The sequence below is a fragment of the Paroedura picta genome, chromosome 2, assembly GCF_049243985.1.
Source record: "Paroedura picta isolate Pp20150507F chromosome 2, Ppicta_v3.0, whole genome shotgun sequence".
Lineage (NCBI taxonomy): Eukaryota > Metazoa > Chordata > Lepidosauria > Squamata > Gekkonidae > Paroedura > Paroedura picta.
Window position 1 is genome coordinate 147,155,648 of NC_135370.1, and position 18,604 is coordinate 147,174,251.

Sequence of the window (18,604 nt, forward strand, 5' to 3'; positions counted from 1 at the left end):
TAAAAAATAACTATCGATGATGTGACTTCCAAAAAAATGCTTTCTTCAAAACAGACTAATTACTGTGGACATACCATCATTCTTCAGATAATATTGTTATGCTTGTCGTTTTCTAAAACAATTCTCTGGCTTTGGCTTACAGAGCTGGATCTAAGACCGCCACAATATCTTGCAGTTACATTTCTCTCCTGGTCAGTTTTGAGTGGGTCAGAGTTTCTGACATAGTGGACAACTCAGTATCTGAAAAATTGATAATGGCATCAATTCTTATAATAAATGGAATCTTCTGAAATGGCAATACAGTCTCTGGTATGAATTGGATCTTATTCAGCTTGAAATTTTCTGATTCATGTTTATTTGTTTTGTAAGCATCCAAAGGAGATTCTGGTCAGATACTATATTTGCTACTTCAAAACCTTTGTTTAGGTTATGGTACAGTTCATTCACCAGTAATCTGTGAAGAAAGCTGTTCAATTTTAGTGGAAGAAAGTTTGTTCCTTAGTCCTGGAGTCTTGGTCAAAATGTAGATACTTCTTCCACCATTTCAATTTCACATAGTGTACTTAAGAAGTTAGAAATACCTAGATGGCTACCTGTACTTGCAATCTGAAGAGCCTCTTGTGGTGCAGAGTGGTAAGGCAGCGACATGCAGTCTGAAAGCTCTGCCCATGAGGTTGGGAGTTCGATCCCAGCAGCCGGCTCAAGGTTGACTCAGCCTTCCATCCTTCCAAAGTCAGTAAAATGAGTACCCAGCTTGCTGGGGGGTAAACGGTAATGACTGGGGAAGGCACTGGCAAACCACCCCGTATTGAGTCTGCCATGAAAACGCTAGAGGGCGTCACCCCAAAGGTCAGACATGACCTGGAGCTTGCACAGGGGATACCTTTGCCTTACTTGCAATCTGCTTTTATTGTAAGCTCTGCAGAGAGTTCTGACTTAACTGAAAAGCACTAAGTTCTCACTTAACTGCAAAGACAGCTGTTACTGTCTTATAGTCCTGAGGAAATGGGGGTAAGATTTTAACATTCTTATTACAGACATAACCAAGCAAATGCTGCAAGCCCTACTGATTTCCATCCCTTGATAAAGACCTCACTCAAAATCACTGTTATTTTGGGCATGGATTGAGGACTACATTTGCTAAAGGAGTTCCGTACCTCAGGATTAAAGTGATCTAAAACGTAGGAAATTCTCAGACAAGAAAATATGGCATAGTTTCAGCAATCAAAGTATCATTTTTGAGGTTCTTAATAGCCTTAAGCAGGGATTCCCAACCTTTTTGAGCCTGTGAGTTGCTTTGAGATTCTGGCATAGCATGGTAGGTGCAGACATAAGATGGGTGTCATAAAATGTCTGTTGCAGAAGCAGAACCAATCACAAAAGGGCTGCCGCTGCCTATCTTCACTCACAGAGTGAAGATTTTTGTGTTGTAGTGGCAGCTGCTGCCAAAGCAATGTTTTTTTAAAAAATCTGCACAGGCAATCAAATATCCTTTAGCCAATCAGAAAGTTTCACCCACTTTCTAAAAACACTTAGTGTACACCAAGAATGGTATCAGTGGGTGTCACGGTGCCTATGGGCACTGTTCTGGGGACTCTTGATCTTAAGCATGCAATTTTGCCATAGAACTGAAGGAAAATTATTTTTCATATCTCAAACGGAATTCAAATGTATATTGCAAGTTATTATTCTTACCGTGTTTTCTTTCTCAAAAATAGTCACCAGTTAAAGTTCCAGTGAAGGCTGAGGAGGCAAAAGAAGAAATTCCTGTCTACTCTTTACAGGTACATTCGCCACTCTCAAGGAATGAGAGGAGTATATCACAGTACTAAACACACTGGTAGATTATGCCCATATCAGGTCTTTAGTGTGTTATCAGAAATGTGCACTTTTACATTTTGTATATTTTTCTCTTTTTTAAAGCCACAAGGCATTGAAATTCAAAATCTGCCAGACATACTAGAATCACCATCTAAAGAAGAGGCATCAGTGAATATGGAACAGTTAAAAGTGGTAAAGTTCATTATTGTAGAAATATGATGTGTTTTTCTTTTATGAAGGACTTCTTAAATATATGCCACGCTCTCCTAAAGGGTACCTAAAGGATACCATAAAAATATAACAAAAACAAACAAGCAGAAGATGGAAAAAAAACAAACCCCTTCCTCCTAGCTCTAGGCTGTGACCCTTGGCCTCAAGTCTCTGGGCCATCTGAGGCTGAGAAGAGTTATGTCATGGCCTCACCAGCACAAGTTATTTGGAAATAGGCAGGCAGCTGAGTTGCCAGGTACTAAAGCATATAGGCTTTCACATGCTTGCTATTGAGGTCGGTATTATCTACTTTTAGTAATTTTACCCAATTTATATCCGTTCTGATCTCACAAGGGCCACCCATTTGGCTAGTAAATGAAAACATGCACCATAAAATCCTTATCCATGGTTCCTCTATATATTTGTGAAACAGCCTGGGGAGTGGAATGTGTCCGGCTGTCCAAGTTGGATGCACTGAGGCGCATCTGAGAGCAAAGAGGATAGAGTCCAGGGACAGAGGGTGGGAGCTGCAGGGGCAGGGCCAATCAGGGTGCAGGCAGCTTTGCTGGCTGTACCCTGATTGGCCCTGCCCCTGCAGCTCCCACCCTCTGTCCCTGGACTCTAGCCTCTTTGCTCTCAGATGTGCCTCAGTGCCTGGAGCCAGCAGCAATTAAGGGGAAAGGGCCCTGGGCAAAGAATCCTGGTGGAAGGCCTGCTAATGAGGGCCTCCCGTCCTGCTAGCCTGAGCCTGCTAACTGCTAAGCAGGTCTGCTAACACAGGCCTCTTGACCTGCTGCCTACCTGCTAAGGAGCCCTGTCCTGTGCCTGCTAACAAGCTGGTCAGCCCCCACCCGCCCCACTTGATTTGGCTGCGAGCTGTGGCCCAAAGCCACCTTAAGCTGCCTGGCCAGGGGAGGGGACCCTTTCAAGGCCCATTCTCAGGAATGGGCTTTGAAGCTAGTCACATTATAAAACTATGAAAAACAACCAAAAACACCCTTCTCATTAAAAATAGTTAAAAATGGAGTGAAAGTATATATAAAAAATGTTAAAGCAATAATCAAACATTGGTAAGGAAGAAGGGATTACTGAGGAAACAGCAAATGAAACCAAAAAAATCTTCCGACAGTCGCAGACAGTGGCAACAGAAAAGGGCGGTTGAATCTCCATGCGGAGGGTTCTATAGATTTAGTGCCACAAGAAAGACCTCTCTTGGGTTATCACTCCCCTACTCTCAGTCGTCAGGGGTACCTAAATTCCACAGGGCCTGCAAAAGGAAGCTCCGCCACCAGGCATTTGCATGAGGCCAACTAGCAAAAAACATCTGCTGGTATCCCCCCCTTCCCCCAGACGCCCTTCCATGACTGAACAATCTGACCTGTCCAGGGATTTTGTTATTGTTCTGTTAAAATACTGTTCGGGTTGTCATGTTATGTTATGATTATGTTATGCCATATATATGTTATGATTGTTATTTATTGCATTGTTATAATATTCTATGTAACCATTCTACAACGTTTAATGTAAACTGCCCAGAGCTGTATGGAAGTGCAGTACAGAAATCTAAATAGCTAGCTAGCAGTACAGAAATCTAAATAGCTAGCTAGCTAGCTAGCTAGCTAGCTAGCTAGCTAGCTAGCTAGCTAGCTAGCTAGATAGCTAGATAGATAGATAGATAGATAGATAGATAGATAGATAGATAGATAGATAGATAGATAGATAGATAGATAGATAGATAGATAGATAGATAGATAGATAGATAGATAGATAGATAGATAGATAGATAGATAGATAAAGCAGGCCTTCTGAAAATGACTGTAATGGTCAGGTGGGTTCATAGGGGAATTGGCAGTCTTTCAAATATAATGGTGCCAAATCATATAGTGTTTTAAAGGTCAACACTAGCATCTTGAAATGAGCCTGGAAACAATTTGGGAGCCCGTGTAGATGGGCCAAGAATGTAATATGTTCCCTATGATTTACTGCAGTCAACATCCTAGTAGCAACTGAAATTTCAGAATATTTCTCAGGGGACAGCCCTATGTACAGCCCATTGCCATAATCTAAGCTAGATGTAACCCGGGCATGCACCATGGTGCCCAGCTCTTTTCTGCCCAGGAAAGGCTGCAGCTGGCTACCTCCTTGAAGCTGGTAAAAGGCACTCCTGCTTACAATTACCACCCACTTATCCAGCAGTAGACCAGGGTTCAACAGTGCCCTCACACTGTGACCCTGTTCCTTCAAAGAGAATCCAACCCCATCCAGACTGGGTGATATTTTAAATCATGGGCCAGGCCTTATACTCACCAGTAGCAATGGCTCTTCATGGTTTCAAGCAGAGGTCTGTCATATCACCTACTACCGGACCCTGTTAACTGGAGATCCTGGGGATCAATTTTGAGACCCACACGCAAAACAGATGCATTTCCATTGAGTTACCCTCCCCAATACAATTTTTTTTAAAAGTTGTAGCCTGAGACCTATGATTATTGGTTTATTATTGGATCTATGCACTAAGTACTTCCTGTTGTGCAAGGGGTGGTGGTGTAGATTTGCCTTGCATTTGTTTGGAGTCCATTAAAATCTTCCATCTTGAAAAATGGTACTAGAAGTTCAGGAGACCCACCAGTGCATCTGAGGAGGCTGTAGCTGATGGGAGAGTAATCAGTGCCACCTCTCTTGCCCTTCTGAGCAAAAGCAGAGGTTGGATTCAAGCCATTGTTTTTTAATGGGTGAAAAACATCTATTAACTAGCATATCACATGGTATCAAAATATTATGAAGACAAATGTGCCTTCAAAATATGCTTTTTGTTTTCATTACTAATTTTGTCTTTTGGCAACAAAACTCATCACCCCTTACAAAGGAATCTTGGATTGAAGAATTTCCGCCTCCAGCTGAACAAGCAACACCAGCAGATAGTGAACAAATACAACTGGTACAGTTTAAACCTCTATTATGAAAGGCATTTTTTCTCAACTCCTGATCCTGATGCCCTGCTGTGTGCTGGTAGCAGAGCATAGAACAGATTGTAAAGTTTCTGGTATAAGAGGATACATTCTCTTTCTGCTGCTACTGAGAAGACTCTTCTCTGTGGGTAGGACCAATGCATAGAAAGGAGGGGAGTAGGATTGTCTGTGCATGACCTCTAATGTGACCTCCTTGATAGTGTGAACTTGCAGCTGTAAAAAATGGTGTTGGGAGGATGTTTATTGTTTAGAGGCAAGCAAGCTACTGATCTGTGTCTAGTGTAAGATTTTGTTTATGTAGCTATAGTAGTATTGGGTTGTCATGATTATACAAGATTACTGCAATAGAGCTTCTTTTAAGCTGCAGTGTAATAGGCCCTTAATTTTATATAGTTTGAAAGGAAATCATATCTGAAAAGCTGAAAGTGAATATCATTTTTTTAACCTTATGATTTTATAGTGAAAGATTTGAAAGAGAGGCTGTTGTTTGTCTCTCTTGTCTTCCTGATTAGCCATGGCTTGTTTGGATTTAGAACATCAAAAATGTCACAACTGAAGCATGATCATTACTACGTTTACTGTGAATGCTTTTTGGAATATACTGTTCAGCAACCCTGAGATCTGGATAAAAGAATAGGTTGAATTTTGTCAGTAGTTGTGTCAGTAGTATCTCATTACTTTTCTTATAATTTTTAAAGTATGCTTAAATTGTATGTTTCTTGTTGTCCTTGATTATTTTCCCCAGGATACATTTCAAAGCTCACAACTGGAGAATATCTCTCCCCTAATAGAGAAACAGTATGTAAAAGTAGAAGAAGATACTCCTAAAGCTAGGGTAAAAATTATAAACTTTTCTGTTTCCTACTCTTATTTTTGTTCCCAATATGCTTTTTAAAGGCACACTGTGTGTGACTTATTCTTTTAAATGTAATAATTCTTTTAAATGGTAGAATTCTTTTAAATGTAATAATTGTGAGTCTAGTGATTTTGGATCTAAATGTAATAATTGTGAGTCTAGTGATTTTGGATCTCTGTCACTAACTTATAGTAGCCCAAATTGTTAAGGTGCTTTACCTAAAATAGTAAATAAATTAGGAAATAGTAGTGAGTTTTCCTGCAGTCATAAGCCAAGCTGTGTATGACAGAAGGCAGGGGTTTTGAAGTTCTGTTATCATGTACTTGAACTAATCTAGATTTGGACAAGGGAACTTGCGGGCTCAACCAAGCATACGTTATCCATGCAACAGAAAGGAGAGGTGCAGGGCCTGCTTCAACAGTCCTCAGGTTGAAGGAACCCTAAAGGCCTACAAATTGTTCTGGAGCTGATAGCAAAATCATTATTTCTATTACTAGGGATGTGTGAAAAGTGCTACTATACACGCAGGCACAGAATGCATTTTACTTTCCATGGAACAGCTGCAATGTTCCCATCACAACAAATTCGTGAAAAATGTCTTATACAACAGATGCCATAAAGGGCTGAATTTCTGCACCTTTGTCTTAGAAACCAGGTGTTGGCCTTATCTCTATCATTCCCTTTTCTCCATGCTCTTTGTTTGCAACAGGTATTTGAGTACCTGGAGAGATGAGGAGTGAGTTAACAGGGACTGAGAGCACTGGGAAAGGCAGACAGGATGGAGATCTGTGGGCAAGGTGAATGCTCTTGGAAGCAGGGAGTAAAAGGGGGATTTAAAAATGGTGACTTTTTGTCAATTAATCAACAGGCTGCAGAGTGTGGTGGTATAAAACAGGCTTTTCTGGCAGTTTGAACTACTGAATATGGAAATAGGGAAAATTCTGGCAGTGTTTTAAAAGGGAGTGCTTCTTGCTGAGAACTAATTCTGATTCCTAGGATTAAATTAATGGTCACCATGACGACTGTATTTGTGAAATCCTGCAGAGGAAGATTTTAGATGGTGGCTAGGATTGCAGCCATGTTTGCACAATTCCAACTGTGTTGGCTGCCACAGTGGCCTATGAAAATAATTGATCTGAAGATCATAAAGTGCTATTTGCAATTTTTAAGCTAAGTCTGTTTCTTCTTTGGGCTCCTTTACACCTGTGAGATAAATACTTCTGTTGTCACTTGTATTAGAAACTGAATTAACTCTGGTGGGAATTTTCATTCTGTAATTTAGGAAAATAATATAGATTAACATGCCACTTTAGGCACAAGAAGTATTGCCTGAAGTACCAGCAGAAAAACCTGTAGTAGAAATTCCACAAAATATACCAAGCTTGCCAAAAAGTGAAGAAGAGCTTTCATCTTCAGATGAATCAATTTCTCTGGAGCCACAAGTTTTGGAGGAGACATCTGCAGAACTGGAAGTAAGAGAATCACTGTTCTAGTCTACCTGGACTGCCATTTCCCTTTTCCGATTATGAGTATCCATGTAAATTTGTCTGTAGCAGTTGGAAAGAGCAAAAGTTCAGTAGCACCTTAAAGACTAACAAAATTTGTGACAGGGTATGAGCTTTCATGACTCACTGCACACTTCTTCAGCCAGTTTTCCAGATGCTACTGGTTTCTTGCCTGTTTCTGCTGGAAGGGTACTGGAGGGAGTTGAGCACTAACTACTGCCTATGTTCTTTAGCCTGCTAGAAAGAAGCATTGAAGAAGGAGTCCCGCTCTGATGCCTCTTCATGAATGTATGAAATAGGATAATGCCCCATAGGTTATTGTAGCATTAAGGGAACCTCAGGAAGACTTCTTGGTTGCTATAGGGAGCAGTTGCTATAGAGAACAGAACAGTAACTCTCATGCTCCTTTTAACCTTGCTGGCTTCTCAGAGCACAAGAAAGTCACGTTCTATGCCCTCTGTCACTTCCAGTTAAAATATGAGATTGCTCTACAGCCCCCTGTAATTTCTTTCTGGGGAAGAATAGTAACAACTTGTCCCATGGCAGGTTGCCTTTAGATACTGCTCCCTAAGAAGGACTCGTTCTCTGTTAAGGTTAAAAGGTCAAACTTGCATTATTATACACTTGGAACTTCTATGTATTCAATTTAAACTTCTACGTTTAAAGCATTTGGCTGTGGCTCATGATTGAAACAAATACATTGAAGCAAATGAACTGAACTAACTTAAGGTGAATGTTATTTGTTTTGTTGTTCATTTCCATTGTTCAGAGTAATCATTTCAATGAAGCTCTGAAATGTTACCATTCTGAATAATTTGGTGCCCTCTGCAGACTGGCTATGTAGACTGCCTCTTCAGACTAGCCCCGGGTTTCAAATTATTATTTATGAATGATGAAGTTCTGGCGGGCCTATAAGAAGGTACTATTCCGCTTACAGTTGAGGCCATGGCTGTCTGAAATTGATACAGGCCTCCCTCCTCCTCCTTGGCTTCTCTACCTTATTTCAGACCATTCCCCAGTCTGCTTAGTCCAGCAGAGGGTATTTAAAAGGGAGGGGGGAGGGGTACCGGTTTTAGCTTTTATTATTATTGTAAACTGCCACAAGCCTGCTTACAGGGAGGGGTGGAATAGAAATGGAATTAAATACATACATACATACATACATACCGTATTTGCCGGCGTATAAGACGGCTTTTTTCCTCTCAAAAACATGCCTCCAAGTGGGGGGGCCGTCTTATACGCCGGGTGCACTTCAGTCTGGATGCGGCGGCGGCGGGCGGCGGGCGGCGGGCGGCTCCCCCCCCCGACACTGAGCTCACGGCGGCGGCGAGCGGCGGCGAGCGGCTCCCCCCCACTGGGCGAGCAGCGCCGGCGAGCAGCGCCGGCGGTAGATCCCCCCCCCACTGGGCGAGCGGCGGCGGCGGTACCTCCCCCCCCACTGGGCGAGCGGCGGCGGCGAGCAGCGGCGGCGGTAGCTCCCCCCTCCACTGGGCGAGCGGCGGCGGCGAGCGGCTCCCCCCCACTGGGCTCACTCCATATTTTGAGTGAAAATGTTGGGGGTCGTCTTATACGCCCGGTCGCCTTATACGCCGGCAAATACGGTACATACATACATACGTTAAATACAGCTGGGTCCAATACAGATCTGTGCAGTCTACTCCATTGCAGAAACCATTAGTTTATTTTAGTGATGGCTAGGTAACCAGGAGGCCTATTTCATTTTTTTAAACATTATCAGAAGGCTTTAAAATGTTGATAATGCAGAGCTGCCATTGCGGAAGCTACACCATATGCCTGACATGTGTCGGGTCATGGATACCTAATAGGACTTTCAGAGAGACAGTCGTTGAAGGAATTCACCTTAAAATGTACTAATGTGCTTGCCATTATGAGGGAGAAGAGAGAGCTCCTGGTTTCATTCTCACCATGTTTTTGCCAGTAGAAAGGATTATGGGGGTCCCAACCAAAAGTGGGACAGAAAGACCATTTACGCACTGGGAACTTCACTGTCCCAGCTCCCGTGCAGGAACAAAAATCGGGGGCAGATGAGGCGCACTGGGCCAAATGCTCTCCCGTGTAGGTGCAGGAAGAGGTGGGGCAACCTGCCACAACTAAAACTCCAGCCTGCAGCTCGGCATGAAACCTCCAGTGCATAAACGGTCAATCTGAAACCTCCTTCTCCTTTCACCATGCTCCCTCTCAGCACCAAGGAAATGAGCTCTTTTCAAGTCAAATTCCCCAAAGTAGGTCAGACTACAAGTGTGACCATGCACTTGCAACCTGATATATGTTGACTATCTAGTAATGGGGCTAAGCAAATAACCTCCAATTGAAAATAATGTACAATCCACATTTGAATGTCTGGGAAAATAATACGTTCAAATTATTTTTTGGCCTGTTAGCCAAATAGATCCAACCAGCTGAATAACTATAGAAAGGCGTTTAAATAATTCCCACCCCCTCATTTTGTTGTCATTTTTATTCCTTATAGGAGCTTGATTCTGCAAGCAGTCTAAATATAAGAGGAAAAGCATATCCAAAGGCTGAGCCAGTTAAAGCTCAGAAAAGCATAGAAGATCTTGCTCAACAACAACCACTGTCTCTTCTTTCCACATGGACTGCAAAGATCAAGTAAACTTAAACATCTGAATTTTATTAAATAACAAACAGGGACCTTCAAGAAACTTGCAGGAGTAGCTGTCCTATTCCCTCAGCCTTGCTTCCTCCCATCTCCTCACTTCTCTCACTTTCCCTCCTCCACTCCCTCTCCCATCTCTCTTTATCTCTCTCCTTTCTCCCTTCAATAGCCATTGTCACTCTTTCTTCCTTCACCAAAACCTACTGTCACTCTTTCTTCCCCTCAACTTTTACTGTCAAACATTCTGTTTCTATTACTTTCTCTCTCTTTCTCTGCCCCCTCACCCCACTGCTCTCTCTCTCTTTCTTTCTCCTTCAATCATTTACTTGGGGTCCCACCTGCTTCTACTGCCACTTTCCCCTCATGTGACTATGGCAGGAGGACTATGGTGCATACCATAGCAGGAAGCAGTTACTCTTCTGGAAGCATGATGGGTGATTGCTCATCCTCCACAGTGCTGCTAGTTCTTCCTCCTGGGGATACTGATGACGGAGCTTGTAGTGCTGTTTTTTCCTCCTCCTCTACCCGCATAGCCATCACTGGCTCCCCTGTACATAGTGTTACTGCTGAGGAGAGGCAGTATGGGGGGAAGGGCTTTAATTCCCCCTCCAAATGGGGTAAGTTTTTAGATTTTTCTGCAAACCTTGGTGGATAAATCCCCCCTTTTCCCACTTGGCTTTGATTCACAGATTTAAGTATCCACAGGGTACCAGTTCATAATTAAGTATGATGATGATGTTAGCCATTCAGTTGAGTCCGACTCTTGGTGATCCTATGGCTCAACTGTACCACTTCTTTTAGTTGTGTAATATTCTGGCCAGTGTTCATTTTGATCATATCTAACCCCGTGTTCTTTGCCGGCCTGGTTTCCTTTTATCATTGACCAGTTCTAGCATCACTGCTTTCTCCACTGAGTTGGATTACATGATATGGCCAAAGTAAGTGAGACGGAGTTTTGCGATTTTGCCTACGAATTATATATCAGGCTTAACGTGCTGTAGTATTTTCTTGTTTGTGACTTTTGCTGTCCATGGAATTCTCAGAAGCCTTCTCCAACACCAGAGTTCAAATGAATCAGTTCTCCTCTTGTCCAATTTTTTCATCATCCAACTTTGACAGCCATAAGTGGCTACTGAAAATAAGATAGATCTAACTAATCTACATTTTAGGCTTATGTCCTTGATTTTCCATGTTCGGTTCAAGCACATTGCTGAGTGACCCAGAGCAATTTGACGTTTTATTTCCATACTGCTATCACCACTGTGATCAATTTGTGGTCCAAGAAAAATGAATTCTTGAATGCATTTGATCTCTACACCATCAATGGTTATTGTGAAGTGTATGTTTTTTGCAGTTGTCATTATTTTTGTCGTTTTAGTGTTTAAAGAAAGCCACATTTCTTTTAATTTTAAATTTAATTTAATTTTAATAACAATAACAATAACAATAAGCCTTCATATAGTGCTTTGGAGAGTTTGGAGTGCTTCAAAAAGATTATCTGGTTGGAGTTCTTACAACAGCATTATTATTATTTTATTTTATTGCTTGTAAACTGCCATGAGCCGGCTGTGCTGGGAGTGTAGGTATAAAAACATATTTAATAAAAATAAATAAATAACTTATTGCTACCATGTTGTAAATGAGTGACTGGAGAGAATATAATGTTTTACCGCTACTAAGTGTACATATAGGTGAGAATTGAACCAGGGACTTCCTAGTTTCTAGGTTGATCTTCTAGCCATCATACTAATTACAATCCTGTGCAGTTACTCCGGACCATTGATTTGAATTGATTAGACAGGATACTACACAAATGTCTTGGTTTTTTTAAAGTTAAAAAATGTAAAAGGTGACCATGCAGAAGTCTATCTACAGTTCCTAAGATACAAAGATGCATTTGTTCTGATAAATACCTAGATAAAACAGTACACTCATTTTTCATTATGCTTAAATAACATGCCCTTGAGTTTTTATCCCAGTTCCTAGATTTTGATAACAGAAGTGAAGTAAGCTATGCAACCACACATATTGGAAGAGGACCTGGATGTACATGTTTCCAGGTCTTGGTTACAGAGGTCAGGGTGTGCTCATGTTTCCTAGTGCTTGGTTGCAAACCAGGTGTAAAGTTCTCAACAGATAGCCTGTATTGTTAGCTTTAAAAGTATAATAATGTTGTCTGATGATAGACCTGAGATAAGTGTTCAAGTATCTTTTTTATAAAAACCACCAAATAGAAAATTTGAAATTTGCCAAAGTTGCTTGATATCTCCCCCCCCCCCCCCGCCATTTCAGAGGGAGAGGGGACTTGGGAAAGGAAGGTCTAGAAAAATTGAGGAAATGGCTAACATATTAAACAAGAATGACTACAATGTCATGAGTTTACATAAGAAGCTCGTTTAGGTAGAAATTTTTGATTAGAAACAAAAGTTTTCAGTCAAGACTGTTTTTGCTTATAGCACAGTACATGTTTAACCTTTATTAGGCCCAACCCAGTGACACATAACACCAAAGAAGCTTTTGAGTACCCCAGAACTCTTCATCAGGCCAGATGTTACAAAATAAAAAATACATTTTAAGCATATTTTGGTTGCGGTGTTAAGAAGACTTCCTTGTGCCAGCTTATGGTGAGTTTGCTGACAGGCACAGAAAAATTAGGTTTCAGGTTGCTGCAGCTAGGGATTATAAAAACAATAAAACAATTTCACTCTATAGATACAATCTCCCCCAAGTTCCCCTCTTTTTTTGCTTATGATACTTATCACAGTATAAATGGGTACACCCTGCTGAACATCTTTATACTGTTTCCGTTAATGATTCCAAATAGTATTTGTAATGCCTAGATATCTTTATTTCTTGCTCATATTGCTCTTAGTTTTGTCATGTTGAGGTATGTCTAATTTCTCTTCACAGCTCTTGTCAGAGTGATTTTGAGTTTTAGTCCACTAATCTATCTGTTTTGCCTTGGAGCCTGTCCTTGGTTCCCTTCCGGCTCATAAGCCTGTAACTGCCTATGATCATCATTTTCTCTCATTCAAGACAGTTCTTCTCATGTCTGTTGTATCAGCCAAATAGGCCAGGGAGTTGTGTATGCAAAAAGGTTGATTTTCAAAATGACTTGACAGTCCTTCTCAATGTGATCTTTGATTTTAATCTCTGGCAATAAGTTTTTCTTGCTTTCTTTCTGTCCCAAAGAACAAGCCTTGTATACTTCAGATGTTCACCAGACACTAGTCTTTTATCAGAGTAAAACACCAGGATCTCTTCCGTACTGGGAATTAGCCCCACTTTACTGCTTGTCTGCTTGTGGAGCTAATTCCCAGTCCTGCATGACGTTGCCAGGTGTAACCCAACTCAGGTCGTTCATTGCCCTGTGCTAACAGGGACTTGGTTGGGGCAGGTTGTTCAGGCCCGGCTCTTCTCCTAAGTTGTGGCATCCCAGAAGGGACAAAAAGAGCACCACCGAACCTTCTGGGGCATTTTTTTGTTGTTTAGGAATGTCATACTGCTACTGAGTTCCTAAATAGAAAAAAAGGGCCTGAGTTCCCCCCCCCCTCCCACATGGCAGAACCTTTCTGCTCTGGCTGCCTTGTCCGGAGGCAAAAATCCAGGGTGAGCATGGAATGCTGCCAAAACAGTTTCCCGTGAGGATGCAGGAAGTGGTGGGTCAAACTAACCTGTTGCAAACAGCAGCAGCCCAGCATGATGCCGCCAGTGTGGTAAACATCCCTGTATAATCCACTTACAGTCCCATGGAGAATGGTGGACTATAAATAACAAATAAATACATGAAATACCTTGATCATATAATGTTCCAACAGCTTACCTTTCTGATATTTATTTTTACAAAATTTGTATCCTGCCTGTCTGCTCTGACAAGGGCTACCAAGGCAGCTAGTAATCTAATAAAATAATTAAAATCAATCCCTCAACACACATTGAAACAATTAAAAACAGAGTTAAAATACATAGAAGACACAAAAAAAAATAAACATTGGTCAGGACAGAAGCTGTCTGCTTCTGATATATTTAAATGAGTTATTGTTTCCTTTTGCAATGTATTCTTCAAATTCTTTTCCCTCTTTCCTTATAGCCTCAATTTATGTTTCTGCAAAATCCTTCTGTTTGGTCCAGATCTCAGGGCTTCAAGTCTTAGCATAGCTTTCTTGTCTTTACTTATTAACTGCACTGCTTCTTCATAGCATGGTTTGTACCACTCCTGGCCAGGCCTGGCTGAGTTTCTGCTGTGATTTTATATTTATTTATTTATTACATTTATATACTGCCGCTCCCAGCAAGTTGGCTCTCCAGAGGAGAATTATTTCTCTGAAATATGGCAACTACGGTAACTAAATTAGTTTGATCAGTTTGGCCACTGTGATCCATGCAATGGTTATTTCCAGGTTTGACTTCTGTAACTTGCTCTAAGTGAGCCTAGCCTTTTCCTGACCCAGAAATTTCCCTGCCCCCCCCCTCCGCTCCTGGGTATGGTATTAGACCATACCAGGAGCCATTTGCGAACTCAATTGCCAACCCAATTTTATGCCATCTATACAAGACTGATGCCCGGAGCATAAGGAGGGTTTTTTTGGGTCTTACTGGAACCACCATCTTGTGTTCTGTTGGGGTTTGGTTTTAAATTGTTATTATTGTGTATTTTTTATGGGGAGTATGATATTTTTCTTTGTAAACCTCTGTGTGCTAGCATTCTAGGAGTGGCAGTCTAGAAATCCAAACATAAATAACTAAATCTGAGTATAAAGTCTTTTAAAAATATACTAGCAATGCTATTTCATATGGATATATACAAAATTTACACAAATACAGGGTCTCTACTGGCTGTGACAGTAGATGAATGAAAGTAACCACTTAGATATGCCTGAATATAGAGTTTCCTACCCAGAACACCTTATCCATTTTGGATATGCTGTAATTTGATATCTTTTAATGGTATCACCTGCTTACAAAATGAAGTTTGTTTACTTGGGAGTAAATCCTGTTGCAGTACAATGGAATTAATTTTTAAAAATGTTTTAGGTATTGGCCTGCCCATATAAGATTTGCTTGGTTGCATTTCTTTTATGTTGAACTTTTCATTTATTATTGTGCTTTTTCTGTGCAATAATATCTTACAGCCATGCTTATTTTTGAGCATCCAAAGCTGCTCATTTATGTCTTTGTTGATGGAGGGGGAAGAAGCTTTAATTATTAGCTTTTGTTGTGCTTTGAGCCCTGAAAGGTTTCTTGGACATGGAAGAGAGCTTTTTTATGGCAGCTCTGAAGTTTGTAAATGGATATTACTTTCAATTAAGTAACAAATAGAGTCACAGGGAAAGAATGCCAAAGTTTATGAAACAGTCAAATTGGCATTTAAGTGACCCTGTGCATGCCATTGCTTATCTGCATTGATTTAAGCTCATTTGGTTAGCAAGATTATGTATTAAAACAAATAATGACAGTAGACAATGAGTATTTTACTTCAATAAAAAGTTACTGTCAGATTATCAGTGGTGCAGAAAAAGCATGATTTTGTGGGGGAAAAGTTATTGAGTGCATTTAAGTGAGGGTAATGTAGGCCACACACAGAGTATTGTTTTTTCTTGTCTTCTCTTTCAAAGGATGATAAATAGACTGCTTTAGGAAAGTGTGCACTGTAAAAACAGACACCTTTACCTGCAACATGCTCTGAATAGTTTAGTTCTTGTTAGAAGTATTTCCACTTTTTTATCCATTAAATCACTCTTGTGGATAAAGAAACAGGACTTTGAAATGCGTTCTCCAGTTGTTATTTTCTTATATCTTAGAGGTGAAAGTAAAACTAAAACTAAATCTTTTCAGCTGATGAGATGAGCATGTTTATTTATGTAAGTAAAGTGGGATAAGCTATGTCATATTTTGAAAACTTAAGGTAATATATCTTTTGTTTGAAGAAGCATGTCGTAAACAGCATTTGTTGCAAAAATGGGGATATCTGTGTGATTTAGAGACAAAATAATCATTTTACACTAGGATTTCATAATCTTTGCTCCACAGATCACTATTCCTTTTCACTATGCACATGAGCAATAATTTATAAGTGAATGATGCTGCCTTACCCAGTGATATCCAATTTCAAAGTGCATTGAAAGTAGATTGAAAGTTCATGATTTAGTATGTGTAAGAGTGCCCATAATGTCCTTTTGCTTTTGATATCTCTGGATTCCAAGACCTGGAGTGGGGGAGACAGCTTGGCCACTTGTGGTGACCAAATATGACCAGGTCCTGTATTCATTATCAACATATATTTCTATCCAGAAAACAACTAAGGGTTGATTTAATGTTGATTCTCCCAACAGAGATGTGTGCTATCCATTTATTCACCATCTGTGTACAGCTTCCCCTCGATGTGTGTTGCCTGTTGATATGCAGCTTGTTTCTAGAGTGAGCCATACTTCAGATAAAACGGGCCATAAAGTTGCATTACCAGCAGTTAATCCTGGTTATTACGAGTCGGAAGACCTGTTTCCTGCAATTACTCTTCTTGAGAAACAGAGAGAGCCTGAAAGGTATGAATAACAAATATTCTGTTTCATTTTTATTCTGACCTGAGTTCCTTGCTTACTTTTGCTTTGTGATTTAATGAAAGGAACCCAACTTCTTCATGCAACAAAAATAACATTGCATTGTTTTTAACAGTTGCTGCATATTTGACAACCATTACAATAACTTACCTCTATGACTTTCATTGGAACTTATTAGAAATTGGTTTCATAATAATTAAAATTAGGTTTACAGGCTGTTTGGTTATATCATAAATGCCAGTGCTTTTTGAGCTGATTGTAAATTTTGACAGGGTATTGTTCTTTTAATAGGATACGTGTTACCTGGAATGCTCTCAGTGTTCAACTCTTATCTATGTATCATTAATCATTTGTTTCCTAAATATTTGAAAGCTTTCAAGGGAAAATTTAGAATTTACACGTCTTGTATACTTATATACTTGTAATGCACATACACACATATTAGTTAACTTGTTTCTTTTTAAGAGGGAATTTGGAACTGTGTTTATAGTGTGAGAGTGATATCATGTATGGTCTTGTAGTAGCTGGGCCTACTGTAGACATCAATCACTAAAAGGAGTTTGAAAAAATATTTTCCTGTCAGAACTGATGAGTGTTAGTGCAGTGAGTTGACTTTCATAAAAAGGCCCTGAAGCTTGTTGGTGCTGTCTGTATTCCTCCAGAGAAAATGTGTTTGGTACTGAGAATTCCATCAGAAAGTCTTGCTTTCATATTTACTTCTGCGCCTACAGGGATTAGAAGTTTAAAATACAAAATATTCAGTGGGGCGTAAGGATCAATTTTTTTAATAAACATTTTATTTGGCCAAGAGTTCTTGTATTGGTCTTCACTACTGATTTTAAACAAAAGTGGTACCAGATCTCAAAGGCAAGCTCTGAAGCTTACAGGTACAATCAAGATGGCTTTGGCAACATGTATTGCAGATAAAGGCTAAGAAAAAGCCAAGAAGTTTATCTTGACTCAGCATCAAGCAAAACCTACTCAGCTTTTTTGAAGCCTGTTGACTTCTTTCTTGAGTGGGTAAAAACCTCTTTATTCAATAAGGAAACAGCAAAGTAGCTGAGTGGCATAAATAAGGCATGAAACATGAGGTACAGGAAAGTAATTTTGGGTCGGCCTAAGAAATGGGGAAACGTTACTTAGAAAAAGAAAGCTATTCGCCTGTTTACAAGCAGAGAAGAAAAGCATTTCCAGCATACCATATAAATAAGGAAGGAGTTTTCCCTCTGCTGGGAGCGAGAGACAAGGGAAACATACAATATAATAAAATAATGTTGCTATATTCATATGTTGTACACCATCCTGAGCCAGTCTGCTGGGAGGGTGGTATAGAAATCAAATTAATAATAATGATTATGAAAAATAAACTGGGTACCCCTTGCTGCCACCAATTACATGGAGAGTATCTCCTGCTCTCTGTGCCTGTGTTGTGGTTTAAAAGATTTGCCTGCCTGCTTCATTTAATGATCTAATGTGGGAGATGATATATTGCAGCTCTGCAATTTCAAGCTATCGTTCTCATGAATAGTGAGTTTTCTTGCTGCCCCTCCCCATTATTTTTATTTATTGTCTTGTTGAAGCACTTCAATTTGAGGAAAGAGACAAAGAAAAGGTGAAAATGCATAGTCCCTTTCTCTAACCCTGCACATTATCCTAATGAAGTTTAAATAGGACTGGCTTTTTAAAATTTGCAGTAGATTAAAGCTCATTATTACTTTAGATCTTTTGATTGGGACTTGTCTTCATTGCTCCTTGCCACATAGACAAGATGGAAGCCCAAGGTGAAAGTTTGGTCCATCATGTCTTGCTTTCCTTAGTCAAGATGCAGGAATCTTTAGTTTAAATAGCCTCTTTCTTTCTCCCTTCTCCTTTGGGATGACCTCATTATCCCTTCCTATCCTAAAGTTCAATCTCAGCAGCCGGCTGAAGGTTGACTCAGCCTTCCATCCTTCTGAGGTCGGTAAAATGAGTACCCAACTTGCTGCTGGGGGGTAAACGGTAATGACTGGGGAAGGCACTGGCAAAGCATCCTGTATTGAGTCTGTCAT

At 40.3% G+C, this 18,604-nt stretch overlaps 1 protein-coding gene across 4 annotated transcripts in view; it reads left to right on the forward strand.

Moving 5' to 3' along the window:
- Nucleotides 1-18,604, forward strand: part of TTC6 (tetratricopeptide repeat domain 6) — a 95,905-nt gene that overhangs the window by 4,496 nt on the left and 72,805 nt on the right. For all 4 annotated transcript variants that reach the window (XM_077323156.1, XM_077323158.1, XM_077323159.1 and 1 more), the window contains exons 3-9: nucleotides 1,719-1,784; nucleotides 1,924-2,013; nucleotides 4,898-4,969; nucleotides 5,746-5,835; nucleotides 7,170-7,328; nucleotides 9,853-9,992; nucleotides 16,332-16,541. In XM_077323156.1, the coding sequence (XP_077179271.1) occupies nucleotides 1,719-1,784; nucleotides 1,924-2,013; nucleotides 4,898-4,969; nucleotides 5,746-5,835; nucleotides 7,170-7,328; nucleotides 9,853-9,992; nucleotides 16,332-16,541 (827 nt within the window). The remainder of the gene's footprint in view (nucleotides 1-1,718; nucleotides 1,785-1,923; nucleotides 2,014-4,897; nucleotides 4,970-5,745; nucleotides 5,836-7,169; nucleotides 7,329-9,852; nucleotides 9,993-16,331; nucleotides 16,542-18,604) is intronic.